This window comes from Filicampus tigris, chromosome 16 (assembly GCF_054856515.1).
Source record: "Filicampus tigris isolate MCC_2025a chromosome 16, RoL_Ftig_1.0, whole genome shotgun sequence".
Taxonomy (NCBI): domain Eukaryota; kingdom Metazoa; phylum Chordata; class Actinopteri; order Syngnathiformes; family Syngnathidae; genus Filicampus; species Filicampus tigris.
The window spans coordinates 2,275,919-2,297,410 of record NC_141232.1 but is presented as its reverse complement, the minus strand read 5'-3'; the positions used below and the strand labels follow the sequence as shown (position 1 = coordinate 2,297,410).

Genomic DNA, 21,492 nt, shown 5'->3' with positions numbered 1-21,492 from the left:
CAAATAATGGGCGCTGCTGATTGGTTGTATGTTGTGGCGTCACAGTATTCCAAGCGGCGATTGGCTATTATGGGGCGTCAATCACGTGACGCTACCCGCCCCGTTTGGCGATGTGACGTCGAGAGGGAATATGGCGCTTCGGAGGCGATGAGTTTCACGCTAGTCCGGTTTGATTTCTTGCTCTCAGCCAGCGTTTTCTCGCGTAACGCCAAGCGGCATCTTACAAATATGACGGGGCGACGAGCGCCGTGCCTCCTTTTGTCCTCATGGACACCGGAAACGGGCGTTTTGTAGCCGCGTTTGCGCTCGTTAGCTAAGACTGTTGCTAGCCGAAGCTAAGTGGCTAAAGAGCGACAGAATGCTTGTGCGTGCCACCAACATCAACGTTCGCTTGTCAACCACCAATGAGTGAAACGCGACTTGTGGTGGTAGCCGGGCATCAGTTGTTGACGACGACGACGACAATTCCCAGCGTCTAGCGGCTTGTTTTGGAGCAAAGCTTGGAGGATGAAGAACTGTCATGGTTGTGTTTTGCCGCTGCTCAACGCGATCTTGCTGTGGGCATGCTGGCCGGCTCAAGGTGCTCCTCTTCAGTACCACCACAGCACAGGTAAGGCGTTTGGGGAATTATTGCTTAGCTTTTTCTTTTGTTGTTTTTTCTTTCACTTCATATTTTTACAACCTCGTCAGCGGTTCCTGGCCGAGAGCGAACGCTAGAAGAACTGAATGAATCCTCAACTATTGATTTCTCTTGACTGCACTGATTTCGTCGATTTTTTTTTTTTTGTATTTCAGCCTCTATGAGTTGCCATGCCATATATAATCTGCACAGGCCCTTCAGAATCAGTAGTCCTGAAAACTGCATCAGCAACCAATCAGATTTCATCGTCATCCTCACGATGCCAGCGAGCTCGATGACGTCAGCCTTTTCCCATCCTGCGATCCAATCACAGGATGGGAAAATATCTATAGCAATGTACAGTACACTCATTGATACATTTCATCGTCAGTGTCTCTGCTGACTACGTTTTTTTCAGCCTAGTACTATGGCTTTTTGCGACTGTCACACCGATCTCTTGTGTGGTTACAATTTCCACACGCTTGTATCATCACGTTAACCGTTTTGTGGTATGACATGAATCAAGTTTTCGTTAGCACACAAATGTGGCTCCCAGGAATTATTGGCATGATGTGCTGCTGTCTCACATTTTTGTGTCGTAATAATAATGGAGGGGGCTTAAGTCAGATAATCAAGGAACAACAAGAATGACAAATGTCCTTGCGCTTTCTTATTGTTTGCAATATTTATGTTCTATTCTGTCATTTTTTCATTGCTACCTGCGCTACTTTGCGCTACAGTTTCAGAGCTCGCTGCAGGTACAGAAAGGTCAACTTTTATACAGCGTTCAGTCAGTCGTTGACACGCATCACTCAACACGCTCAGTGGTTATGAGTAACTCCTCGTGCGGCATTTAACTCTTGGCTCATCAGTATTAGGATAATAAATGGAGGGATGTCATGGTCCCTATCCAAGGCTCAAGTAAAAAGCAGCAGTGAATATTTTGTAAAGAAGCTGCCAATGTGCAACCGCGACACACATTAACAAGTTTATCATCCCTTGTCAATTATTAGCAACGGTGTTGTTTGCTCAATCATAAGACAGCATGCAGGAAAGAAATGTTGATACAGTGTTTCATGTTTTTTATGACATTGTGGCCTGTCCTTTGCCCCGTCTTAAAATGTCAAAATATGCTCGGTCGGAATGCAATCCATGACATGAGTGTGAACGCAGCTGAGATGAACACGCTAGTTGTTGGTGCGACTTTCAGCTTGGCCCGTCAGGGCTCAGCGCAGTGAGCCGCTCGCAAGTCGCAAACCAACCCGTTTTGTCTCATTACTTACATTTTCTGGATCAAAGTTCATGAAAATTCCCATTCTACCTTCTTTTTTTTTTTTTTTTTTTTAACTTCGCTCGAGCAAATCCACGCATCCAAAGCTAGCTCCGAACTATCCAATCCAATCCAATTTATTTCCATTGCGCATTTTAAAACCAAAACAGTTACAAAGTGCTGCACAGAGTCTCTGGTCGTGAAATCACAACCTTTGAATGAATGAAAAAAATAAAATAAATACATCATGAAAATAAATACATACATAGAATAAAGTTAAAAATGAACACACCCTCATACAGCGACAACAATCATGTGACTGTTGAAAATGAACCAATCACAATCGAACTCATGTTAAATGTGAGTCAGCTCAGATTGGCCACCGTTTAAAGTGCCTCTGACAATCCCCAAATCCACTTCAGATGAGAGAAGTTCTAGTAGGCTTTTTCACTCGTATGTTAAGGTACCACCTTAATGTGAACAAAACAAGGCCGATAGTTCAGCTCGGCTCAAGGTCGTCTCTCTTGTGACAATCAGGTGACAGTGACACTACTCGTCTGCTCGTCAGGTTGAACATTGGCCTCGACTTTCCGTCATGTGGCTCGGACTTTCAGTGACCTCTTTTACCACAGAGCTCCTGCACAACTGCTCACCTGTCCGTGCTCATTTCCGTTAGCCAGACTGTGGTGTTTTGCTCTATAGGTTAGCATTAAGCTAACAGGATTTCTTTAGACGTAATTACATGGTTTGGTAGAACATTTTGGTGTTTTAATGTGCAATTAGTGCTGGGCAATATGGCCTTTAAATTCACTTAACACTTACCATTGAGCTTTGCCCCGGTAGTTCGCGAGCTATTTTTTTTTAACTAGCCCAGAGCTGGTTAAAAATAACGGCGCTGGCAGCTCCTTCAGCTCTGTGGTGAGATGTGCTTCCAGCCATTTTCACAGTGAGGCAGATGTGATGACATCATCATCAAGCATTAGCGTGATTGGGTGGTCGAGTCCAAATATCCACCCTAGGCCTATTTTATTCTGGCTGGCGTTGAATTTCACCTTTTGCAGTCTTTTGGGTCTGCAACGTAACCGGCGCGATGAAGTGGACTGACTACATTGGAGTTGCAAACGCACAGACTTGTAATTGCATTTTGCTTGAGCACATTTTTGCCCGCATTTCCAGATTTTTCGGATACCAGCACTTGCACGTACCTCTTCTAATTCCCTTCTATTTAGAAAAGCCCAAATGCGTCAGCGAGACACCGCCGCTCTATTCTTTAACGTTGCACTACTGCAACTACCGGTGAGAGAAATTTCCCAAAGTGGGTCAGTTCCACCCGTGTGAATGTCTGACTGAAATATGCCACCGAGAACAGGCAGCTGCAGTCCATATTTGCCCCGAAATGGAGCTGCGCCATATTGTGAGTTCTGCTACATCCTGATAGGAGCACATGACTCAGATAACGGCTGATGCCGTGTAGCCTTTGGAAAAGGAGGCGGGGCCAATATGGCTCGCAAGGTGCAACCGTCGACATACGTCCATTGGCTACCATTAGTCCGTCTTCTATGGCTTTGGAACCTCCAAAGTTGATGCCAAGCCGTTGGCCAATATTCAATCCGTTGCCGTGCTCACTTTGTCCGAGAGTCTCGCGAGAAAACCTTTGGTTGAACTTGTCGCACTTCCTCCTTCCGTTGACTGTTTCGGTCTAATGTCGCGCAGCCCCAGACATTCAAAATGTCGGCTACCGTCACATCTTTGTGACTTCTCATACGACGAGTGTCTTGGCGCCTTATTCAACCTTTTCAGTCACGTCCGCGCTGACATTTCGAAACTCTCAGCAGCCTTGATATTTTTGTACCAGGTGTCAATCTTTAACTGCTAAGTGCACATTTTATGCCTCATAAAGCCGTCGCTCTTGGTTTGTCAACTTAAGAATTTTCCTTTGCGTTTCAGTGACTTTTAATAAAATGGAGAGGCAAAGTGCCTTCAAGGGCATCGGTTGAAGCGGTGCTGTCGATCAATTACGACAAACGCCAACGATTTCCTCAAAGCTTCATGATTTGTCGCTTCCTTGAAGGCGACAAGTTGCCTGTGCAGTGTGGCTGCAAGGCTGATTAAGTGTTGCAGTCATCCCATTAGACGCATACAAAAGGGAGCCCTTGAAAAAGCGGCTTAGACGAAAAGGCTGCGTGACAATTTGAGATTTGAGTTGAACACATAAAGAAATCCGGTATGTGTTTGTCATTTGCGATGAGAAATCGGTTGCAAGTCTGCTTTGGATGTCACGTGTTTTATCTCACCCAAGTACGCTCCGGACACCCTTCAAACATTTGTGCAAACAAACAGAAAGACGTTTGATTTCAATGATTTTGCAACTTCCCAGGTGCATGTCACAACGCCGCGGGGTCTAATAATACACTTGCACGACACGGGCAAAAGTATTGGGATGGCTGTCCGTGGCGGGGACTGGAAAAATGCCGAGCCGGTGCTCCCCATGTCCTGATGTGACACGAGCACTCGATCCCCGTGCCTCTCGGATTGCGCCGCAAGCGTCCCTTCGAACATTCGGAGACGCCGTGATGTCAACAAAATAAATCCAAGCTGCCACGATGATGGATTGACGCTAACGCCGCCGGACGGTTGACTCGCCGCATCACAGAGAGCCAGAAGGGACAAAAAAAAAAAGAATAAGTGTGCAGCGGTCGAATCTTTGAAATGAGCAGTGAGATTTGAGATGTCAGCCAAGGAAGGTGCACATGCTGGTGGCAGGACAAAATCCGCCTCCAAAAACAGACAGAAATAGAAGAATACAGTGGGAGCCCCAACTTAGAAGTCATGAGCTGTCGATTAGTCGCCTTCTCCTTATTTACTTACTTATTGCTTTGTGTTTTGCTGTTTGAGCCGGCTCTTGATACGATGATTGATAGATTGATTGATACGCAATCACTTGAGTCAAGGGTCAAAATATTGTGCAGTTAATAACACTTGACTGTGATGTTTAGTGACAGAAAAAATATATTGCAAACTACCCGGTACTTAAAAAAAAAAAAAAAAAAATGAATAAAAATACTAACCAAAATGAGATTTCCCCCCGTGAAATGCAAGTGCAGTGCGGAGAAGCCCTAAAATGTGTGTAACGGCGCTGTCAACTTGTCTGCTTTTTGGCGGGCGACAGGCAGCGGCGCCGGGGAGCCGTTTTCCGCGTCTCTCTACTTGTCGCTGGCGCTGCTGGTGGCCCTGGTGGTGCTGCTGGTGAACTGTGTGACCTGCTGCAAGGAGAGGGAGATCAACTTCAAGGTGACACGACACGCTCAGTCCCGCCGCCGTGCGTCTTGCGGCGCCATTGGCCCAAAACGTCCACCGCATAGCTTGGAATTAGATGACAGTCCAGCTCCTGACACTTTCACGTCTTTTTCACCGATGTCTTCTTTACGCTACGTGTTCTTTTACGGCCGCAATTCCCGATGGTTCACGGCGCATGTTTGTTGACGCAGGAATTCGAAGACCACTTTGACGATGAGATCGACTTCACGCCGCCGGCCGAGGACACGCCGTCGATGCGGTCGCCGGCCGAGGTGTACACTCTGGCCGTCTCCCCCGTGGCCTTGCCCGGACCGCTGCATCTTCTACCGCCAGCGCCCATCGCAGGTTGGCCAAACGACAGCCTTGATTTGATCACACGTTGGATCACATTAAATGGAAGGTGACAAATGTTTTGTTTGTGCCGGTGGGATTTCCAGAAGGATCCTCGGGTGTGCAGGTAGCCCGTCATAGTTTGAGTTACATTCAGGAGATCGGCAATGGATGGTTTGGCCAGGTCAGATTTTTTTTTTTTTTTTTTTTTTTTTAACCATTCTAAGATAATCCAAAGTCCACTGGAGGCTTTTTCTCAACTGTCTGAATGTTGACTGACAGGTGATCCTGAGTGAAATCTACACAGATCCCGGTGGCACCAGAGTGATAGTGAAGGAGTTAAAAGCCAACGCAAATGCCAAGGAGCAGAACGACTTCTTGCAGCAGGGGGACCCTTATAGGTCAATGTCTTTTCTTTTTCTTTTTTTAATCACCTGTTTTATAATTTATAAAAAAAAATAATATACCGTGTTGCCTTGAGGTGCAAGTGAGCATCCTTGTTTTTTTGTTTAAGACGCGAGCGCTGTATGTGGCAAGTGCGCTTTGGCACCCAGCCACCCGTATTCTGAAGCGCTTATCCAACATGCCTGCAGGCATATTGTTTTCTTTATCTTTTGTGACAATTGGCAACTATTATCTTAGCTCACCGATTCAGTCAGTGTGTATCGCACAGCTTCCGGGTGGCCGACGTAATCGCACCGGAAGCGGCGGCATCGTGTGTAGTGAATTGAAGCAAAAAAAAGATGGTAGAACTGTTTGATTCTTCACATTCTGTTTAATTAGGTCTTTGCAGTGTGCATTTGTAAAGTAAAAAAAAATAAAGTGTAATAGTTGTCCTGTTAAAAGCAAAAAGGCAGAAAATGTTGTTTTTTGGGAGGCTCAAATGGATAAATGGCATTTCCAGTCATTTCGATAGGGAAAGATGATTTGACTTGTGAATGTTTTTGAGTTCCAAGCATTGTCACAGAGCAAACTAAACTCGTATCTCAAGGCACCACTGTGTATGTGACATATGTCAAATTGTCATATTGTCCACTGAAAAGTCGTGATGCATAACACACAGAACTGCCCCGCAAAAAACATGAACTATTGTGCTTGTTTTATCCTGACAGAGTCTTGCAGCACCCAAACCTCCTCCAGTGCCTTGGACAGTGTGTGGAAGCCATTCCCTTTCTGCTTGTTTTTGAGTACTGTGAAATGGTGAGTAACTATGAATTGTGTTTGCAAAACCCTTTTGAACGCTTTTTTTTTTTTTTTTTCAACAAACACAAGCAATATAAATGTCAGATTTCAGATATCTGCTTTATTATTCAAAAATGATTTGGTCTTATAGGTTAGTCATACTCGAAAATAAAGGCGTTACTCGAGATTGCGCTCACAAATTCATCAGGCAAGTGCCGTTCATTATCCGACCTTCCGCCGTGTGAACCCCGAATTAGAGCATCTATTTATCGTAACGTACCGCACCGACGTCACAGCAGCTGATCGATTTGCCGTTGTGCTGGGTCTATTCCGGGTGCTCTGATTGGGAGCGTCCCTCCCCCACTGGCCCATGCCCCTCCCTCTTCCTTCTCCTCCCGCCTCCTGTCAGCTCGCCGGCCTAAGCTTGACACTTCTCACATTCCCACCTCACCCCGTAAAGCAACGAGCTCCATTTACACTCCTCCAGTGTCGCCTCCTCCAGTTGCTGTGTTTGTGCATTTCTACTGCCGGCCACTTGTGTATTTTGGATCCTTTTTAGCTAACTAACTAACTAACTAACTAACGTAAAGCAAACAAGATCCGTTAGTATTTCTGGCCTAAATATTGGCGTCATTCAGCTTTTCTTTTTTTCTCACCGTCAAATACCGTTCAGCTGGAAATGATGACGTGTATACATTGAGCTCTCTTATTATAACCGCAATTGAGTTGACCCAACCTGATCGAATAGGTGTGACGGGATGAAAGTTTGAACGAGGCTGCGGCTGCTCGCATCGTCTCTGTCACACGCGCGCCTGCTTGTTTCTTGGGGGCGACACAAAAAGTGACTAAGCCCGCTTCCAACATCCCGTTTGTCCAAGCTGGCGACATGCCCAGCAGGTTCCAGTTGAGTCCCCTTTGCCAGACATCGCGTCACGTTGTCAGGTGCCCGGCCGGACCTGGCTGCTGTCCTGGCGCTGTGCTTCGGAAGACGGCCACGTTGAGTTATGGCTCTGACAGGACACCCAAATACTTGCTGTATATTAAGTATGTGTGCCATTCGGAGTGGGATAATATTTGCGTGTAGCATATGCTCTCCAGCAATCTCAACTGTCCGATACGATCCAAAACAAAAGCTGCATTAGAAATCCACTTTAAACTCCCTGTAAAGTGAAAATAAATAGCCTTAGTCTTAGTCAAGTTGACATACCACCGAGAAGTGTTGGAAACAAGCCTGCGGATTTTAAATGGTTCAAGTCAAGAAAAGAAGAGCCAAGCCGTTCCCTCTGCTCTCAGATGCTTTGGGCGAGTCCGTTGAATCTGCTGAAACCACACCGCGCTGGCATGTCAATCAAATGCCACCATTAGTCTTGGAAAATGGATGCGACTTCATCTTATACCGACATATTTGAGCTGAGAAAATATCTGCCAAAGTCTCCGGTGGTTGGAATATATCCCCCTGGGTTGTCGTGAGGCTCTTCCAAACCGTGACAATGAGGCACTCTAAAGCGGCCACGCCAGCGCAAAAGCCCCTGTTCACATACTGGCTGGAAAAACAAAAACAAATCTCACCTCTCCGTGCGCTCTCGTGTTTGATTGATCACTGATTTGAAACAGGCTCAGCTACAAACAAATGGAGCCTTTTCCGCAGCCTGTTCAGGCCACGTCACTCATCAGCTATATGTCGAAAGCTGAAACATGACGCTGACAAGGAGAATCCCAAAAGAGAGCACACGGTATGGTGACGTAACGTTAGCGCCGGCAGGCCGCTGATTGATTGACGGCCGTTTTTTTGCATCCCGCTCCACCCGTGCACGGTAAACCTGCGTCCAAGCGTTTTGCGCATCGAAATACATGAGGCAACTGCTTCAAGAATGTCGCCCGCCAGCGTGCGAGTGACGGACGGCCTCTAATGTCTGCGTCTCCTCCCTGACGCTTGATGTGCGTATTAGTCGGACCCCTCTCTGGTTCCGGGTGTCTGAGCGCCAGCTTAGCATTGCTTTCCAAAGTCTTTTGTCTTCTGCATTCCTTCTTCTTAGTGGATGAGGCCAATTATTTTTGCTGAGCGCATATTTATTTTCAAATGGATATGAGAGGAAGCTTACGTTGTAAACAATACAATACAATTTAATTTATACAGCACATTTCATAACAGCTGGAGCTGTAACAAAGCACTTTACAAACAATAAGCATAATGGCACTGTTGCCATATTTTGTCCGCTTGATGATGACAACTATCTTCACTGTGTTTCATGGTAAATTCAGTGTCTTGGAAATTTTTTTGCAACCTTCCCCTGACTGAAGATTGATCTTGCTCTTAATGTTTTTTTTTTTTTTTTTTTTTTTTTTAAATTGATCAGGTGTGTAGACTTTTGATATCGACGTTGCAGGAGGCAGTGTGCCCGTGAGTTAACTGTGAAAACAAGTTGACTACTCCTTTGGCAGTTGAACTCATCCAAGATGCATGACACGCATTTGCCGGGGCGCATCTATGTGGAATTTACACACATGGTGGAAAAAGCCAGCTTGCGAGATCCGAGAAGCGGACTACTTATCACCCCTCGGCGCGCTCCAGGACATGTCCGCATACATGCGCACTCTCCGGGACTGCGCTGTTGTCCACTGACTGATCTCATTGCCCGACGCTTCCTCTGTTCCTAAAGAGGGACGCCGAGAGGGAAGCCCCTCGTAAGCGCGCGCATGCCCCCGTCCGCCCGCGCGCGCGCTCGCTCGCTCGCTAACGGGACGCGATTAGACAAAAGTACCTCATGACTGCTGCATGAGCGGCCTGTTCTTAACTCATTCCTCAGGGGGCTTTGTGTTGCTCACTAATCTCCTTCACCGCACGCAGTCCTGCCCTCATATTGTAGCACATTGTTGTCATGCTGCTTGGCGTTTAAAAGTCAAGAACGAGAGCGAAAACGATTATTGACACTGGGTGAGCGACGGCCGCAGGTGCGAGTGACATTGGCGAGCCGCCGCGGTTTGTAAGCTGTCAGTGCACAGTAAGTCCCCCGGGAAGCGCTCCAAGCACAAAGACCCGTGTAATCTTTTGATCTCCGCGGAGGAGGTACGGTACACGCAGTGCCTCGGATCGACTTTTGAAAAACGCCTACTGCATAAGACCGACTTATTATCTCGCGTGTATTGCTTTGTTGTGTCGGCTCAGGGTTCCCTATTATCTTCTTTCTTACACTTGAGCCCTTAAAACTGGTAGGCACTCGCTAAATAGTTCCGCCAGAGTTCAGTCCACTCACAGGAGAAGTGAGAAGACGGCGACTGGTTAATTTACTGCCCCCATGTGGCAGCTTCTGCACACTGCAGGTACTAAGAACTTCACATGGTACCGTTTCACTTGCCAAATATGAATTTAGTGTAGTGTAGGTCATATACGCAAGGTTAAAATGTGAATTTGACTCCACTTTTTTTTTTTTTAACAGTACCTCAAGTCACATTTTCAATTTTAAACATTTCTTGCTATGCACAGAGATTTACAAGACAATTGTATAACTTTTCCTATTCCAACGATAATTCATACTCGTTGTATTCGCAATATAGCCCAGCATAAATCATATTCCTGAAAGTGTTTTGAATTCTTTCCTTAATGACAAGATTCAGGACATGCTTTGAAAACGACAGTGATATAAATAATTGAGCTACTTTACTGTTTTAACCGAATGTTAAAAATAACAAAAGAGGCATGCGAACCATGCCAAGCATTTACAATCTTTTAAGTAGTATCAGTTACAAGAATGTGTGAATGGATCTTCCTGACCATTTGCTTTCTAAATGTTTAGGTGCTTGGAATGTCCCTGTGTGGGGCTCGCAATAATTACATTAGCATGCATTTGTGTAGGACAGATTATTTCTTCAACAGTTTGGAAATACAAACAAGGAAGAAAAAAAATGATGTATTTTTTTGTTTCATAAGATCCCGAAAGGCAAATATGGAGTCGTCATATATTGTCATCTTTGAAAAAAATTCCACTTTTCTCAGAAACTGCATGAACTGGAACAAATACTGTATGTATTATAATTATGACTAATTTCATTTCAGGGTTAGAATTGCATGATCTGTTCAACGCATAAACATGTAGACCAATTTAGCAGAAGAAAAATCCCAAAACATCGGCTTTTATCTTAAGAAGAGTTTGTATGTTGACTGTGTGTGTGTGTGTGTGTGTGTGTGTGTGTGTGTGTGTGTGTGTGTTTGCAGGGGGATCTGCGAGGATATCTGTCTCAGCAGGACTGGACGTACAGAAGCGACGAGATATTGCAGCTGCAAAGGATGGCCTGCGAAATCGCCGCCGGGCTCACTCACCTTCACAAATACAACTTCCTGCACAGGTATCATGCCACTTTGCATGACACGGTCGCTTCCTTTCCGTATTTCATTTCGATATTTCGATCACAATGAAGCTAAACCTTTTAGTGAGTCTCCCCCCAGAAAAACAATCTCTATATATATATCTAAATATATAGTAGGGGGGCGCGGGGTGGTTGCGGGCAAAGTGCGGCTGAGGGTAACGTAGGCCGCTCAGCTCATCAGCTCTATTTGCATGCTGGGAATAAGCTGCGAGGGCTCCAATTGCACAGCTCCGATGCATTGCCACAGTGTCAGCTGTCCGCTGCCGGCGGCACATGATGATTCTGCTCTTTGCGTGTAAAAGGATAGCCCCGTTTTGGAAGATGTCTTTTAAATCCTTGTTACAACTCAAACATAAAGTTCTCTACGGATCCCAGCAAGAGAGGGAGTCGAGCCGGCCGTCCCGAAAATGTTCTCACATCAGTGACGGCTCAGTGTCCTCGTTTGCCGTCGATCAGACTGAAAGTCGGTGTCGCGATTTGCCATCGACTGAAATGAGGAAAATCAAATCACGTTAGTCGCGTTCTGGTTGCCATACCGCCAGCTGGCCTTGTAGGGTTCAGTCGTAGGGCCCGTTTCCTTCCCGCCCGCCATCGGGCACGCGGCCAACTGGAGACGACCGCAGACTTGAAAATAAATCAGCGTTTGTCCGGCAAAGGAAAGAGCAAAATAATCAACCGCTAAGTGACTTATTGTGAGCGTTTTACCGCGACTTCACCGCGCCACATGTTGATTGAATTAACATACAGAGGAACAGAGCCACTTAGTGGTGCACGCCATCTCCTGGCAACAACACAAATAGTTTGCACGGCCTGTATTTCCCTCAAGAAACAATATCCTGCTACTGTATGCACGAGTCAGGAATAGAACCTGCGCATGTCTTGTTGCAGGGCGAAGAACTGCTCGAGCCTTCAGAGCCTCACTCCTTTCGTGGGCTGGGAGGTTCAGAGCAAAAAACGCCAAAACACTTTGTATGTCAAATCCTTGTTCCCCATTGAAATGAATGAAATTCCAGCCTGCCAAAAAAACGTTAAAGGTGATTTAAAAAAAACAAAACATTCTTGAATATAATGTAAAGAATCAAACTGTTTTTTGCCTCATTTCGATGGACTGCTGCTCCTTTGAATGTGCCTGGTTTGGCCACCTGGAGGCAGTATAATAAATCCAACTTCATTTGTACTGCGCAATTCATACATAAAGTGCAGCTCGGACTGCTTCACAAGAATTAAAACTGTTCCCGCCCATCACTGGTCCACAGGGACATAGGCACTCACACACAATTATGCAGGTTAGAAATAAAAGCGCAGTGACCTAAGAACCTGTAATCAGACCTTGAGACCCACACAAAGACGCTTCCCAGCGGACTCGGTAAGCTGCGGTAAATTCAGTCGCTTTTGGCCAAGAATAAAATATATGCCTGTGAGTATTTTGGAATTGTATTGTCTGTCTACAAATATTGCTCCACCATTTGTGTTTATATATTACATGGAGGGCAAACACACATTGTCTTGCCATACCATTTTTTTTTTTTTTAAGTTAAGAAACTTTGTCCGCTGGACTCAGAATAAAATGTACCAGAGGCCAATTTTGTGTTTAATTTTTGTAACTTTACACTAGAATGATAAAATTGTTGAGACACTAAGAAAATGTGTTTTGACGCTCCAACTTCTGTGATGCTTTCTTTCCAGTGATTTGGCGCTGAGGAACTGCTACCTGACGGCAGATCTTACTGTGAAAGTCGGCGACTATGGAATTGGGCCCTATGCATATAAAGTGAGCACAAATGGGATGTTCCCACTAATTTCCTTGTTTTGTTTTTGGCTCGCACAGTATCAAGTACTCTGTGACCTTGAGTTTAATAATACAGCGGCTGTAACTCAAGCCTTGAAGTCTCGTTGTAGTGCAAGTGAGAAACGCATGCCGCCTAACAAACGGTGCTCAACAACACGGCAGGCAAGCAAAATGCCAGGTCCAGCTTGTCAATCTGACAAGTCGTCTAATTGGGCAAGTGCTGGGAAGAAAAAAAAAGAAGAGAACTTCTTTTGTAAAGCTAATGTGACAAAGACAGCATGCTGCTGTTTGAAGAAGCTAAAAACAAGGAGGACGAAAATGCCCGTGTTTGCTTTTCAACCAACGTTGTAATGTTCTCATGACGTGCGGAGCTGCGCAAAGTGAGCGCGCCAAGCAAGGCCCTCCTGTCTGCAGCGTGCCTTCAATTCTGCTGATCCGTCACTTTGAATTTAAGACTCGTAAGATAAGGTCAACCGCCGGGGCTATTTCTGGAGACGTCGGGGAGTCATTGCTCGCCCGCATCGGAGCATCAATCACTTTTGCAGGCTCCAAACAATAAATGCCATTTGTTGACACGCTTGTTTGGCCCCCTTGTCGGCGCAGCGTTTGTAATCTCGCCCTGTGATGACGCTTGTTTTGTCACTGTCATCGTAGGAGGATTACATCATCACAGAGGACGATGCATTCGCGCCCCTTCGCTGGTTGGCCCCCGAGCTGGTGGCCGAGCGCCACGGGGGTGTGATCGCTTTGGAGCATACCAAGTCCAGCAATGTTTGGTACGTATACAACATATGCTGGCGCTTCAGGAGCCGCACAAGTGATCCAATCAAATGACCTCATGAGAACGAAAGATGGCGAGGAATGACATCGCTCTTGGGCTCTTCTTTGCTCGCTTACCGTTCGTTGGTGTCGTGATACCAAAATTTGGACTTCCATAGATTGTTCACATGATCTGATATACAAGATCCAAAGTCGCATACTGTATACTGCAGTGACACGCGCAAGCTAACGTCCGCGGCAGTTATCCGCTCTTTAGAGATGTGACCCCACAAATCCCAGCCGAGTCTGCATAATGCCTGCCGCTAACAAGGCGCTCCGTAAGTAGCTCTAATGTGTCGACTGGCCGCTCTGCCGCTTGGCCAAATGCTTCCCGGGCGGTCCGAAATTGCTGCGTTACGCAAGGTAGTTCTTATTACAAGAGCCGCATTGCCTTCTGAATAAAGACATGTTGAAATTCAGAATGTCCTCCCCTGTAAAGACCTACTTTGCTCGCGATTAGGTAATGGTTTAAGTTTGGCAGCTGCTATCGGATATGCCGTGCCAATCATGGAGAACGCTTGAGCCGACCCGACATGATGAAGCGTCATGTTTGGTGTCGCGGCTCCATTAGCCGGCTGAAAACAAGGACTATTTTGCCACTCTTCAGGTGGTGCTATTATCCAAGGGTGTGATTACGCTCTGTCGTCCGCTCTCTGCCAACTGTGCTCAGTCCTCACGCTTAAGGTTGTGGAGTCCTGAATTACATTGCAAAAAAGGCCAGCAAATGCTAATTGTTTGCTAACGTCCGCAACTATTTTCTCTTGTCCGTAATTGTTTGTAGGTCCTTGGGGGTCACTTTGTGGGAGCTTTTTGCGAATGCTACTCAACCATATCCGCATCTGTCTGACCGGGAGGTGCTCAATCATGTGATCAAGGAGACACAGGTCAAACTCTTCAAGCCGCAACTGGAGCTTCCTTATTCTGACAGATGGTGAGTATTTTTGTTTCTCAAGGAAGAATGAGACTCTGCTCACAAAAATGTGGGGCTTTTGAGCTTTTGGGGCTCATTTCAGGATGAACCTAAAATGCAGTTTTAACCTTTACTGGTGAACTTAATTCCAAGGACTGTGTCTTTGTACGTCTTTTGCAAATGTGCTGATGACACGTTGTCGTTCATCTTCTTATTGGAGACATTCATCGTTTTTTTTGGCCTGAAAAATAATAATTTTTTTTTTTTTTTTAACTTGCAGGTACGAGGTCCTGCAGTTCTGCTGGCTCTCCCCCGACAAGCGTGCCACGGCTGAGGAAGTTCACCGTTTACTCATCTACCTGCGCATGCAAGGCCAACGGGACATCGAAGAAGACTTTGAGCAGCGCTGGGACGCTCTCAAGCCCAGCGTTTCCACGCGACAGACCACTGTTAGCCACTCCTCCTTCCCCATCCTGGAGCAGTTTGCGGACGATGCCCTGCAACAGGACATCGATGAGGTGCTGACCGTCACCGAAACGAGCAAAGGTCTCAGCTTTGAATACATTTGGGAGGCGGCCAAGCGCCAGCACTATGACGGCAGCCATTCGCACCCAGACATGGACGCAACGGTGAACTACCACAGCATGTTCTTTCCTGTTTCCACCGAAGACATCCAGGCTCATTTCCCAGATCCTGTCGCCAGATCGGCAGCCGCCGCCGCTGGTGGGAACGCTCCGTCGGGAATACCTGGGATCGTGCCAGTGTTCGATGCCCAGAAGCCTGCTAATGGGGATGGCTACTACATACAGCTTGAGGATCAAACCGGAGACGGCGCTATTGGACAAGATGGCGCTCAAAGGACGGGCTTCAACTCAAGCCAACAGGACTTTGTGGTTCTTCAAGATGTTCGTTTGGATGAATCCAGCACGGATGCCGACTTTTTCCACCACAGCATCGACTCCAAGGATTCTTACTTACCAGACAGTCACATCTGGTCATCTCTTGAAAATGACAGTCCGTACCACACTAATATTTTCACAGAGGGAGAGTCCAAGCAGGAGGAGGACTCTGTGTCTTGGAGACACGATTTTGTGGAGCTTCCAGATCGCAACACGAACCCTTTTTGCGCAAATACTCCTTTGGACGTTAATGCACGGGATTCTTTTTTAGGCAGTTGTTCGGAAGCCGCTCACCGGACTCTGGAGGAGGCCAGCGCTGAGACAAAGAGGCTTCTGAACACTGAAAAACTGGCAGAGAATTTTGTTTTTCTTAAGGAACGAGACCTGTTGAAAGAAGACACAAGGTTTCTGAATTCACAGCAGAATTTTCTATCGCCTGGTGTTGTCCATGAACCGGAGGAATCCTTCAAAATGGCTTCTTGGGACAACCTGGACCCTTACGGCAGCTTAAACACAGCAGATTCTTATTTCCAACCCACATGGAGTAGCACATCCCCAAGACAGGGAATTTTGGACTCATCAAGCACCAACTTTGGGGAACATAATCCGTTTCGGGTACAAAATGAAACACTGGTGCCTTCCATTACGGTTTTCTCGGAAGAAGACGTCAACAACCAGCTGCCGGCAAGTAACTGTTCTTCCGCTGAGGACCTCACTCTGCTCCAGCCGTCAGACAGAAGCATAGACTCTGATTTCCATTCTACCTCGGAGAAGTTGGATCTTCTAGTTAGTCAGACTGACGACGAGATTCCCGCGTTCTCCGAGAGTGCCACCACAAACGTGTCCCGCACTGATGCCAATCCCTCCACCCTTGACCTTGACTTTGAAAACTCAGCCAGTAGCGCTCAACAGCTCATAATAAGTCAAATACCTGAAAAACGGCATATCCAAGCCTCGGTTTCAGACAGTGGACACATTGACGATCTGACGAGCGCTGATCTGCTGAGTGAACTCAATGAAGATGCGGATTTGGAAATGGAATCAAATCTGTCAGACCACGAAGAATTATTCACGGACACCAGTGGGCGACCTCTCGGGAGATCCTCTCTGTTGGTCTCCGGTCCTTCATTGGACCAGATTAGCCAAGACAGCTTGCTGGAGGACAGCACGTCCACCACCCAACCGACTGTAGACCACTCCGCCGAGACGCCAGACTCTTTAGACTCTTTGGACATTCACCGGCTCGGAGACCAGCACAAGCTCCAGCCTCCATACAAGATAGCTGACAGCGGGTATGAGACGGAGAACCTGGAGTCTCCTGAGTGGAACTCTCTGCCCAACGATAAAGACCTCTCACCGGTGAAAATTGACGGGAGTGTAGCTCAAAAGGAAAACGATACTGAAGAGACTGCTGCTCCCGCCAATCTGGTTCCTCCGGAAATTGTCATCTCTGAACCGGAGGGCTCGCCGGACGCTCCTGCCGAGGACTGCGATGACGTCATTCCCGTCGAAGAACCCCTCATGAGCAGTAATTACAGAGACTCCGCCTACTTCTCAGACAACGAATCGGAGCCAGAGAAGAAATCTGAAGAAACAAAAGCGGAAAGCTCCGTTGAAGTCATCCTGCCGCAGAACTCTACTGAAGTTCCGGTCCCAGTACGGGACGAAAGTCTGACGCAAAGTCTTGTGGAGTCTTTAATACCTCGCGAGGAAGGTTCCGCTGCCCTCGAAGCGCAGGGCGACATCGGAGGAGAACCAGATCCATCTCCATCTCCGGCGCTGCATTTAGATGTAATCGAACCTCTAAGCTGGCCCAATCATGATGGAGACAGATCCGACTTTTTCAACGACCTACCTGAATCTCCTGAGCCAAATCAGCCTTCCCCCACGGGTCCCCTCCCATCGGCCGAGGACGCCGTTCACGCTAAGCTGACCAGGACCTACGGCGGGGAGGCCCATAAAATAAAAGAGCCCGACGCGGAGGGCCGTTACCTGGGCCGGCGCGACGGCCCGGAGGACGGCATGGACGCCGACGAGGAGAACGAAAACAGCGACGACTCGGACGAGGACGTCAACGCCTACCAGCTGCGCAGCTCCAGCTCGGACAGCGAGGACGAAGGCCCGCGCGCCGTGCCGCTCGTCATCTCAGACGACAGCCATGCCAAGAACCTGAGGAGCTTGTTGAAACCAGCAACTCTCAACTCCGAGGCTCCGTTCCCGGCCACGACCGCCAGGAGAGCCGTGTCCTTCTTTGATGATGTCACCGTCTACCTCTTTGACCAGGTACCCTCAAAATACCCATGAGTGAGAAGCAGAATTCTGCTTCAACCAAAACATCTGTGTACATTGTGCGCTCCCCTTTTTTACTCTTAATCTCAAATCCGTGTTGTGATTCAGGACACCCCCACCAAGGAGCTGGGCGACCACTCATCAGGCTCCAATTTGCACACGCCACAATTTAGCAGCCCGGTGCCAAGTTCCAGCTACCTGAACCGCTTCACTAACTCCGAGAGCTCCACGGACGAAGAAGGTAAACGTTTCCACATGTGCGTGACTCCCCGCATGCTAATCAGCCATTTCGCCGCCTCCTTCAGGTGGTGGTTTTGAGTGGGACGACGACTTCCCCTCGGCGCCCGCCTTCCCCTCCAAGACACACAAAGACGCGGCGGCGGCGGCGTCAAAGAGCTCGGCGGCGTCTCGCATCTCGTCTCCAGCCCTTGCGGCGGCATCTAGCTGGGGAAGCTCTTCCAACTACTCCCGCTTCTCCATCTCACCGGCCAGCATCGCCAGCTTCTCCCTGACGCACCTCACCGATTCCGACATTGAACAAGGAGGTCAGTTGAACACGGCGGCGTACCCCACTTAACCCCCTCCTTAAATTCCCATGACACGTTTAGCCGACTGCACAGTAAAGACAAGTATTGTAGTATTTTTTTGGTCACTTTTTTGGTAGTCTGGTAGAATGCAACTAGGGTGACCCCGCACCAGAGTTAAGGTCACTTTGCCCTGTTGTGCAACTATATGAACACGTAGAGGCTGAAATGTGATTAGACCCAAAAAAAACCAAAAAAAATCTATCTAACATGCACAAGGGGAGCGGTGCAGTGCCTAAATGAAGAGAATAAACTTGGGAATAAATGAATACCATTTGATGGCACAAATACACTACTCCCCAAAAGTTTTGGATATTGGCCATTTTGGGTGAAATTTTTGGATTGAAGCGAACTGAATCAGACCTTCTGTACATTTTTTTAAAAACACATCTTTGACTTTGTCTGTTTTGGTCTCCCTTTTAGGAAGCAGTGAGGACGGTGAAAAAGACTAGCCTTCGCATTCAAGGCACTCCACTAGTTGTCATCACACTATGAAACAACTTGCACTTTTTGCGGGATCAGAACCAGAACTGGAGAAGGTGGCGGTGGTCGCGACAAGGGACCCGCCCGCCTGGTGGTTGACGTCGATTGCCAAATTCTCCACGGATGCGCAAATCCACTTGGGAGCGGACAAATAAGCCGAAGCGGGACGTCATGGGGTGCGTTTAGGAATATTCTCTTGGAATCCATCTGGACCTGGTGAGTTCAAGTGTTGTTCTTTCATGCTCACTGCCATTGACCGGTCTTGTTTTTCTTTGGTTTCGCATTCATGTTCACGATCTCCTCCTTGGAGAGAAACTCTCTCTCTGTCTTCTGTAGCCTCCACGCTTTAAGGCATTGTCGAAAGAACTAGTGTCCGACCTTTTTTCCTCACGAGTACCTCTCAAGGATATGGAACAAATGCTCAAGCGACTTGAAAGACACCTTCAGGTCCGGGTACTTTGTCCTCACTAGTAAGACAATTGACCCGGCTGGTAGAAAGACTAGGTTGCCTGGTAGAAGAAGAGACCCTGGTAGAACTAGTGTGAAGAAATGTCATACAGTAGTGGAAAAAACATTGCTAGTAAAAAGTCATTCCACTAGAGTACTTTTGTATCTCGGGTGATGTACTGTACTTGGTATACTAGTGTGCCCTTGTGACTCAATTAGTGAGCTGAGTTGTCTTACTAGTGAGGACAAAGGGCTTGTAGGACAACTTTGGCGTGCTACTAGAACAACGACATGTTACGAGTGAGGCAAAACTGCACTTGTTGACGGATCAGGGGTGGGCAATTCCGGCCTGTTTTCCATGTGTCCCTGTTGCAACACACCCGGTTCAAATGATCATATAATCAGCAGAAGCCGGATAGCAATACTGATGATTTGAATCAGGTGGGTTGCACCGTATAAAACTCGCAGGATAGAGACGGAATTGCCTCCCCCTGTCATGGATAATAGTTAAGTGCTCGAACAGGTTTGGCGTACTAGTAGTACAACTACATGTTACTAGTGAGGCAAAACTACAAGTGGGCAATTTTGTTGCTCGGAATAAGGTCCAGGAGGCTACTAGTGTGTGACATGGGCCAAGTTGTGTTACTAGTGCAGCGCAGTAAGGTTGAAGTTGTTCTGCCAGGGGCCCCAGTTGTTTTACTAGTGCACTGAATTGTGCTAGTGAGGACAAAGAGGGTACTAGTGCATGGACCTTACACTGGATATTAAAGCATATGGACAAAGTGCTCAAATGGCTGTGAAGGCCCCGTACTGGTGTTCTTTCTTGTGTAGCCTCTTGCCACTTTTGGGTTTCAGATAATGCCCATGGAAATTGCTGACGTGAACTTGATTGAATTGAGTTGTGACAAACACTAAAGTTAGTTTTGTAATCGTCCCTCTTGCGATGTGTGAGGTAAAAAAAAAAAAAAAAAGGCTGCTCGCGCCGATTGACGGCGCTACCAAATGTTATTTTTAAACGACCCGATGCACGCGGTCGAAGTTTGGTTAAAAAAGAAAAAACTGACAAGAAAAAAATGTGCAATGACTTTCTACTGATTGTTGTAAATGGTGGAGGTACATGTTGATGTTGCGCAACCATGCGCACGCAAGGAGAAGAATCGCAATCGACACGACACTCGTCTCTTCCTTGCCTTTGTTTTTTTATGACATTTGATTTCATTTTCTTGTGATTCCATAGAGATTATTTTATTACTGGTTTGGCTTGATTTTTCCTTTAGTTGTATTTCCTTTTATTTTATTGCTTTTATTGTTTACTTTTGTTTTTTTTCCCATTCAAATTTGTATTTGATTTTAGTTTCATACCCAAAGAACCTCAGATGGGCGTGTGTGTGAGAGAGAGTGCAATTTGTGTGAGTGTGTCTTGCGTGTGTAAAGGTCTGCGTGTGCGTGTGCGCGAGCGAGTGTGTTGAGTGCACGAGTGTCGTGAATGTGCGAATTAAATCGGCATTACAAAGCATGTAAGTCAGAGCCCCCTAAACGCGTCTTTTTGACCTCCACTTTTGTGTAGCCGACGCCCCCCCTCTCCTACCCCCGCGCGCCCCCCTGACCTTTATTGTGGAAAACCTCATCCAAACGTGGTTTATTTAACGACTGAGCGTCGTCGACGCTTGCGTCATCTTGCACATTTGACAACATGTAACTGACATGGCAGACAGCCGCTGCGCGCGAATGTTGAAAATAATTTCGGGGGCGAGGTTTGGTTGTGCGAACGTAATGGTAGTGGCAGTTCAATTCCAAGCCAATCAAGACGACGATGGAATCGAATCACGCTGTTGTTGAAACGTGTCCATTTTACAAGTGATATTTTTACTTCACGTTGATCATGCGTTAGTGTCATTGAATGAGATGTTTATAATTACACTGTTTATTATGAAAATAAATGCAAATGAACTTCTTGCGAGGCTCCCTGTCGTGCTTTAATTAGAACACGATGAATGGCTTATAATAGGTAGTAAAAAAAAAAAAAAATGTCACTAGGGTAGGGTTCAAACCAGGTTTAGGGTTTTGTGTGCAGCAGTGGTTGCTGTCAGTAAAGTAAATGTCAATAAAGTTGGGTCATTTGAACGTCACAATCCGACTATCTCGAGAACACTACGACACAAGGTGACCCGACTGCTACCAACAATGTCCAACTTATTGACTTAATGAC

General features: G+C 46.9%; 1 protein-coding gene across 2 annotated transcripts; it reads left to right on the top strand.

The window, feature by feature from the left end:
* Window positions 1-103: 103 nt before the first annotated feature.
* Window positions 104-21,238, top strand: lmtk2 (lemur tyrosine kinase 2). 2 transcript variants are annotated; one of them, XM_086056771.1, is made up of 14 exons: window positions 104-610; window positions 5,059-5,180; window positions 5,378-5,531; window positions 5,624-5,700; window positions 5,799-5,917; window positions 6,629-6,716; window positions 10,912-11,042; window positions 12,750-12,834; window positions 13,507-13,628; window positions 14,453-14,602; window positions 14,862-17,763; window positions 17,878-18,010; window positions 18,075-18,314; window positions 18,777-21,238. In XM_086056771.1, exons 1-14 carry the CDS (start codon window positions 508-510, stop codon window positions 18,803-18,805), a joined length of 4,455 nt encoding a protein of 1,484 aa, XP_085912897.1. In that variant the 5' UTR covers window positions 104-507; the 3' UTR covers window positions 18,806-21,238. The 2 variants fall into 2 exon arrangements, with proteins under 2 accessions (XP_085912897.1, XP_085912898.1); XM_086056772.1 differs by lacking the exons at window positions 104-610; window positions 5,059-5,180; window positions 5,378-5,531; ... (1 more) ...; window positions 5,799-5,917; window positions 6,629-6,716 and adding an exon at window positions 9,631-10,019.
* The last annotated feature ends 254 nt before the right edge of the window (window positions 21,239-21,492 follow it).

Coding starts and splice junctions, on each gene's coding strand:
- lmtk2 (XM_086056771.1), top strand. CDS start 508: ATGAAGAACTGTCATGGTTGTGTTTTGCCGCTGCTCAACGCGATCTTG. Junction 611..5,058: donor TCAGTACCACCACAGCACAG/GTAAGGCGTTTG, acceptor GGCGGGCGACAG/GCAGCGGCGCCGGGGAGCCG. Junction 5,181..5,377: donor AGAGGGAGATCAACTTCAAG/GTGACACGACAC, acceptor TTGTTGACGCAG/GAATTCGAAGACCACTTTGA.